General features: G+C 34.6%; 1 protein-coding gene across 1 annotated transcript; it reads right to left on the bottom strand.

The window, feature by feature from the left end:
• Nucleotides 1-395: 395 nt before the first annotated feature.
• Nucleotides 396-2306, bottom strand: LOC110727457. Its single transcript, XM_021907016.1, has one exon. It carries the CDS (start codon nt 2304-2306, stop codon nt 396-398), a length of 1911 nt encoding a protein of 636 aa, XP_021762708.1.
• Nucleotides 2307-8640: the final 6334 nt, after the last annotated feature.

The following is an 8640-nucleotide window of genomic DNA, read 5'->3' as shown; positions in this document are numbered from 1 at the left end:
AAAATATAGTTTATCAAGGGAAAACATTATTGCAAGCTAGTTTTCCTCCGACAGGTTCCTTGCAAAATGTGTACAATAAAAAATACTGAAAGTTGAATGGAGAGGATCAATGAGAGGATTGAAAATTTAAATAACTCGTGTTAAAAGTAAATATAGTATTATTAACAATGAAAAAAAATCATTTACATCTCTGAAGTCAAAGGCAGAACTGCATTAAGCTTCAACCCTTTGAGGACAAAACTGCAAACTCACTACAAGTTGCCATACAAGATTAAGCATGCAGAATTTATACTACATTAATCTACCCTCTTGTTTCTGACAAATACAATGTACAAGTCAGGGCTTCAATCCAACAATGACAAGCACTCAGGAGTCAATCATTAGCCCTTCAATGATCATACCACCGCAAATGAATGGTGGTGAGGATGACTCCCATCTTGATACAACATGAGATGATGTACAGCTCGGGAAAATAACTCTTTTAATTCAGCATTTTGAGCCATCGCAGATGCGTTCTCAAGCGTTTTCAAAGCTCTAGCCTCTGCAAGTTCCTTGCTATTGCCAACATGCATGGACAAGTAGCAGAGCAAAACAAGTCCATGCTTCCTAGAGCGATCACTAACAGCCGACAATTTCATCAATAGAGGAACTCCATTAAACTCAATTATTGTTTTTGAGTGCGCAACACAATTGTGGTTATCAGGGCAAGCAAATTTCGCCAATGCAATGGCAGCTTCAGTGGCCACATCAACATCCCTATTCCCAAGCTGACTAACCAATGAACTAGCAATCCCTGTTTCCTTAGCAGAAAATATCCTCGCCAAACACCCGATTGCTCTGATAGCAGCAATTTGAATATCAGGGATACTCTCCTCCTTAATCACTCTAAGAAGCTGCTCCAAAACTGCTTTAGCAGGTGGAGAACTCGGCTTCCAAGACACTTTCCTAAGGTCGGCATTATCCTCAGCCACTTTCGCAACCTCCATAATTGTCATCAAACAATGGTATTGCAACTCCCCTTTCTCGGTCTCAATAATTTTCGACAAGCAAAACAACCCTTTAGGCTCAGCAACCTTCTGACTATTCAAGACACTACCTTCACACAATCTCCACAATGCCAAAGCACACATAACCTTAAGCTTAAGCTTAACCTCAGGCGACTCATTCTCTTTCTCCTTCCTATTATAACTACTCCCCCCAACCCTCGAATCAAACGACGAACACGAATGCACCTTAGTATAACTATAAGTATTACTACCATTGCCATGACTATGAAAACGATTATTATAATTAGGATAATTCTTAGCAGCTAATTCCTTTTGAACAATAGAATGAATACTATTCTTACCTCCACCGCTATGATACTGCCTGTATTCCTCCATATCCACCTCCATAATCAAGCAAGAAATCAACTGCTTCAGCAAATTCTCCTTCCCAAACTCCTCCCTCGCAATCGAATCGATTTCCGCCACTTTCGCCACCAATTCCGCCACTGCTATCTGCACATTCATACACGATTCCGCAAACACCTGCACCATTATCGGTATCCCACCTTCAGCAGCAACAATCCTAGTCCTCTCTACCTCATCTACCAACATATACAACGCCGTTGCGGCAGCAATTTGACCATCCGGAGAACCTCCACCATCCTTCAATAGTCTCAACAGTGGCCAAACTGCTCCTTCCTCCACAATCAACTTCCTATACCTCTGATTATCCCCTGCTAACGAAGCCAAATGATTCGCCGATTCAATTCGATCCTTCACCTGGCGATTAACCTGCAACGACGCAATATAAGACCAAACCCAAGCAAAAATCGGATCATTACTCACAATCGGAGGAATCGCAAGATTCGCACCACCTTCATCATCACTGTAAATCGATAACAACCACCCAAAATCCGCAATAGAAGACTGTAGAAGATTCGAAACCTTCTTGAAATCAGCAGCAGAAGAAGTAATAGTCAAGAAAACATGGCGAAGAAGACCAGTATGCTTGCATTTCCGAACTAGGGTTAACGCTCTTTCTAGATTCTTGGTAACATCAGCGGCGATGCGACGGATAGGGCGGTCGTAAATAGAGGAAGAAGACGACGGAGAGGAGGATAATCGGACGGCAGCACGGAGTTTCTGGGAGAGTTCGTCGGCTTGACGGGCGAGTTCGACGTAGTCGGAGCGAGAAGACTTGGCTTCATCGGCGGATTTGATGAGGCGGTCGGTGAGAAGGATGGGAAGAGCGAGTTCGTTTTGGAGAGTTTTCTCGCGGTCGAGAGTGGAGGGAGTGGAAGTTGCAGTGGAAGCCACCATTATTGTTGGGGGGTTTGAGGAGGAGGAGGAGAGAGAAAGAAGATGGAAGAGTTTTTTTATTTTTTTTTTTGGAAGGAATGTTTTTGTGTTTTGCGTATTAATATTTGGAAATAATCAAATAATGTTTGTTGTACAGTAGATACTCTTGATAGTCCACAACATGAGTACTGATGTTTCCATTTTATATTGCTCTCATGTACCTATGTTTTATGCCTACATATATAATAATAATATTGCATCAAAAACAAATATATAATTTCTTCAAAAAAAATAAATAATAATGATTAAAAAAGTAAATAAATATGTAAAAATTTTAAGGGACAATATATAAATTCTTAAGATTATAAATAGATGCTAGAAAGAGAAATTAGGTTGAATAAAACATTAATCATACTAATTAGCGTGTGATTTTTCATGAATTTATAAATTAATGATAGTAGTGGAAATGTATTGTGGGTATATCATTACTTTTTTTTAAAGTAAGCAATACGAATTACTTTTGTTATTGGGGTAATGTAAAATGTTTCGTACAAGTACTTTGATTTGTTTATTAGTACAATTTCTATAATGTTACATAGTAAATATTTCATATGCAATACAGAAGTTCTATTAAATGAAATGTGTTTCATAATTTATTACTCCATGTCTCTTTGTGTTATTCTTATTTGCAATCCTTATAAGAGATAAAAATGTCCAGGTAGGAAAAAAAAAAAAAAAAAAAAGACGGGAAAATACAATATTAATGTGAATGTTATAAATTGTGGTCAAAGATATAAATTAATAAAGCAATACAAAGTACGTGTATTACGAATTTACAAAGTGTAGATGCAATAGTAAAAAATACTTTGTAATGGAAATTAAAGGGTTTGTAAATAAAGGTCGCAATTATTTTTTTGACGAAAACAGCAGCTTAGCCCATCTTATTAAATCATCAAGAGTTTAACATCATTACATAAAGCCCCCTGAATCTCAAGAAGGTACTCTTCGAGCCATACTCGATACTCATTGAAATTGAAACTCAACTTTGCTAATCTATGAGCAACAACATTACCAAGGTCGCAATTAAATTAGTGACTAAAGCAACAATACATGTCGTCGAGATTGCGATGACCATATATAATTCATTTTCTTATAATGTCAAACTTTCACGCGCGGCATCAAAGCTGAAATTTTCCTATCGATATATATTACGAAGTATTTTACTGGATTTCCTTATTGATATTATAGTAATCCATACAAATCTATACTTACCGAGTACGAGTAGTATTTAAAAATACAAATTATTATGTCCATCTTGACACATGTAAACTTTATTTTTTACCAATGTCACGTGTCAATTCATTTAACCTTTTTTTTTAAAAAAATCCCCTTTCTCATATTAAAAAAGAAAACACTAGCTTTAATTCAATACATGCATGAATGTTGTTTGGTTCACTTTCCCCCAACTTAATATCTTCTACAACTACATATAATTTTTACCCTTTCTTCTCCTTTGAAAACTATTCATTTTCCAATAAAACCATATTATAAAAAAAACAAAATAAATAAATAAATAAATAAAATATATATACTCCCTCCGATTTTTTTTAAATGCAACTTTGGGGCCTTACGCGGTTCACGATGCAAAAGTTAAGGGGTATGTGAAAGTGGGGTTAATTGAAATTGATTAAAGTGTGTAGAGAGAGAAAGTTTGGCCCACCACTTGGTAAAGTAGTGGTAAAGTAGTGGGTAAAATAGTTTAAAGTAGTGTGTAGAGAGAGAAAGTTTGGCCCACCTCTTGGTAAAGTTGTGGGTAAAGTAGTAATTTTAAGGGTTTTTATTTACCCAAAATAGAAATAAAATATAAAGTTGCATTTAATTAAAATCAGACTAAAATAACAAATGTTGCAATTAAAAAAAATCAGAGGGAGTATATTGTATACCTATAAACAACATGTGCATTACATGGGTCTGAAGACTAGTATACAATAATCACTTCACCGGCCAAACAGTAAGAAGTTTGTTCTAGTATATATTACTGTCACGCATATAGTCCTGATATTTTGCATTAATTTCATAATTATTGGGAAAATGTTAAGATAAGCTAGATTCTTTCCTTATGTTATAATCACTTCCAATTTGAGGTCTATTCTATTACAATTATAGCTAGAAGTTGAACTACTCTCAAAAATAAATGGTTTTATTTTTGTGGTCAATAACGTTGGATTGATCACAGATCACATACATATATTCACAAAAGTTCATAAACAAATCTATAATAATGAACAATATTTGGCTTTGGACGTAACATCATTAAAGACAAGAAATTGATAAAATATGTATTGTATGTTTTTTCCCATCTAGGGATGTTTCTCGGCAATTTCGGAGTCTCCAAATAGAATATGTCTAATTCATTTTGATTACATGCAAAATCATTTTCATAGGTAAAATATCATTATGCATGAGAGTAAAGGGGGAAAAAAATCTAATGCCAAGATTGCCGACTATAATTTTCAATCCGAAAATAATCTACTCCTTTCATCTTAAAATGATAATTCCTCGTGTCCACTTTAGTACAGACCACTTCATATAAGCTAATGTTATTTACTATATTTTCAAAAATAAATCACTATCTTAATTTAAAGAGATTACATATTACTCTATACGTCTTCTCGTTCACTTGTTTTCCATAATAATTTAAACAATTTTTAATACTACCAAACAACTGTTATTATGATATCTCACATCAAATTTCAATAAAAATAGAGAAATATATATAAATCTACAATTTAATAAGTAATTCGATAATCCTATGATCCGGAGAGTGATTATTTATTTTCGGACATTCTAAAACAAAAACATGCATGGCTAAGGAGGCGGGTTATTAAATTATTATGAAGTGTTCTACAATACATTTTTACGTAGTATGAGTATCCGACTTAACATAAAATAATTTACTTTTTAAATTTATCAAGTTAAAATTTGAAGTCTCTCTTATTATTCTTAATACAGTAATTAAAAATTAAATCTCTGAATGAAGTACTTCAATAATGTCCAAAATTGTACTATCCTCTGTAATTCTCAGGCTCTAGGAACTTTGGTCCAAGAGGACTTTACGGAAGTGTGGGCCCCACTTTTGTCTTTTTATCAATTAAAAAGCTTTTAAAAAAAGGAAATGTTAAAAACAAAAAGGAAGACACTATTGTAGGTTCTGTAAGTCATAATTTGTCCCAAATGTATTGTTATTTCCGCCAAAATTATTGATAGCGGGAATTTTCTCATTCTTCCCCCCAATTCACAAAATTTTTAATTCTCAAAATTTTTTATTTTTTGCAAACAATAAAAATCAGCAAAATAATTTGGTTTCCCATTGAATTCCTTCTAATTCATTATTACGAGTTTTATAAATTAATGAGATATTAGGGACCTAATATCCAGCTCATTTTTTTTGTTACCCAGGTATTACATCAACTACCATTCATACAATTTAGGTTCACTTGTTGGTATTACTTACTGTTTTGCAACTATATCTGTTAGTATAACTATCTCTGTTAATAATACAACTATATTTATTAATATTTACATTGGTATGGGTTTACTTACTGTTGGTATATCTATCTCTGTTAATAATACCAATAAACAGATTAACGTGTACGCTAGTATGGGTTTATTTAAACGGTTCATTCAATTGGTATGGGTTTATTTACTGTTGGTATATCTATCTCTATTAATAATACCAATAAACAGATTAACATGTACGTTGGTATGGGTTTACTTAAACGGTTCATTCAATTAGTATCGATCATCTAATGTTAAACCTTCGTGTATTTTATGCAGTCACGCTGCGCATATCTTGGAATATTTGGAGAATGGAAACCTTTGATTATCCACCCTTTGGCATCGACTACTTGTAATGGACTGTAATAGTTAATCAAATTTTATGCTTCCGGAATTATTGTGTAAGACTTTTTATGCTCTCTTGATTATGTTATTGTTTAAGACTTATTATGTAAGACTTATTATATTATTATGCAAGACTTATTATGTTATTGTATAACACTTTTGATGCTATCTTGATTTTTATAAGAATTATTGTAATGGTTTACACTAATTATGTATCCCTGGTGGTATGGTATCAAAACCTATCTAATTGGTATGGTATCATGTCGCTGTTGGTATGTATTCTAACTTGCATGGTAGATAAGACATACCAATGAAAAGTACTGCCCGAACTATAAAAACATTTATCAATGCAAGGTGCAGGTGTACTTTTTCTGACATAAATGAATTGATACTCCAACCGACAATATTCAGGAGGAGGAATCCATCACTTTTCTCTTTCTCTTCAATTTTAATTTCGACAATTTGCTCTCAAGAGACAAAAATCGGAACAAAGGGTCCACCACTTAGCTTTTTCTCTTTAATAAAAAAGACAATTACAATTCTGCCCTTTCTTAGAGTCCTTGTAATCCTGGGCACCGTGCCGTGCCGGGCCGCCGCGGGCCGTGCCTGGCGGGCCACGGGCTGGTTCGTGCCGTGCCGGTCGTGCCGGCGGGCCTAGGATTTCGTGCCGTGTCGTGCCGGCCATTTTCACAGGCCAGCCCACGGCACGGCACGGCCCTCGTGCCTGGCGGGCTCGTGCCGTGCCGGCCACGTGCCGGCCTGCGGGCTGGTGCAGTTTTCAATTTTTTTTTTTTTTTTTTTTTATGACAACATTATAAATTAATAAGTTTATAATGTATATAAGTTATAAAATTATAATTATAAGTTTTATAAGGTAACTTATAAGTTTATAACTTATAAGTTATAAGTTATTAAGTTATGAATTTTATAATTATAAGTTGAATATTTATGTTTTATAATTTGTATATTCAATATTTATATTTATATATTTACTTTATACTATTACTTTAAAATTTAATGTTTATGATTTATTAGTAATTGGTATAATTTTATTTTTTTTAATATGAATTTACAAATTGTAACAAAACGGAGAAAAAAGGCAAATTGGACTTTGGATGTGAATAATGCGTACTTTATATTATTATTACTTGAGTTGAGAAAATTGTACAATGATAACAATGATAAAAATCATACAATGATGGTATTAAACAAAAATTGGAAAATGATAAAATTGATATTTTTAAAATCGTACAATATACAATAATTGTCTATTCTTCTTCTCCTTCTTCTTGCTCGTCTTCGTCTTCGTCTTCGTCTTCGCCTTCGCCTTCAAGGTCATCGGCTAGTTGCATAGATTGGGAACTAGCCGAACCCGAACCGGAAGCGGAGGTTCCTTCTTCGTTGTCGTTGTGGTCGTAAGAACGGCCTTGTGAGCGATTTTCCGCATCCAACCAATCTTTGAAACACACGCACATTTCTAGTGTTTCGGGTTTTAGACTTGTTCTTTTATCGTCTAAAACCCTTCCGGATGCGCTGAAAGCTCGTTCGGAGGCGACGGAGGAAACTTGGATAGCAAGAATGTCTCGTGCCATTGCCGCCAAAGTTGGATGCTTCGAGCTTTGTTGTTTCCACCATGCAAGGAGGTCGAGGCTGTTTATCTCATCGTCGTCCATGCCTTTGGTGAAGTCGTAACTCAGGTACATCTGCAACTCCGAGACGTCGCTTTGCGTTCTCCTGATTGATGAATCACCTGAAAACCTTGAATTCAAGTTAGTAGCTTGTGAAAATAAATGTTTGGCCTTCTTACTTACGTTTTTGGATGGTTGGGAAGGCCCTGAGCGAGGAACGGTGCCATATTTGGCTTCATAGACTCTATATAAAGCAAAAAACTGATCCTTCACATTAGTCTTATAGTTTTCTACATCATCGTCAAGAAACATGCATTGAAAGTAAATGTCAACTAACATAAATGTGTTTTCATACTTTTGCCTAGGATCTAATATGGAAGCAAAAATATAAATCAAAGGAATCTCACTATAATATTTACGCCACTTTTTTTCCATTGCTGGAAGATACTGATCATAATCACTTTGATCGCGATGATCAGCGAAAAGTTGGGCGAGTAAGCATGCATTAGAAAGAAAGTTTTGAGCACAAGGATTGTAAACAGTAGAAAAACAATACGTCATGTTATATAATAACTGTAAAAATTGCATATATCTTTCACAGTTTTTCCAATCATCATCATACAAAGCATTTTGTGGAAATTTTTTGTTGTAAAATAATGTTAACGGGCCCTTGTACTCAATTGCCTTTGTTAACATGTCATAGGTGGAATTCCACCTAGTTGGGCAATCGGTTCTAATTTTTATTACCCTTATCTTTTGTTGTTTTAGAAAACTCTTCCATTCTTGGTATCTCATGTTAGAGCTATTAATAGACATAATAGCAT

Source organism: Chenopodium quinoa, unplaced genomic scaffold (assembly GCF_001683475.1).
Source record: "Chenopodium quinoa cultivar QQ74 unplaced genomic scaffold, ASM168347v1, whole genome shotgun sequence".
Lineage (NCBI taxonomy): Eukaryota > Viridiplantae > Streptophyta > Magnoliopsida > Caryophyllales > Amaranthaceae > Chenopodium > Chenopodium quinoa.
Note: the sequence above shows the minus strand (reverse complement) of the source record. Positions and strands in the feature narration are given on the sequence as shown.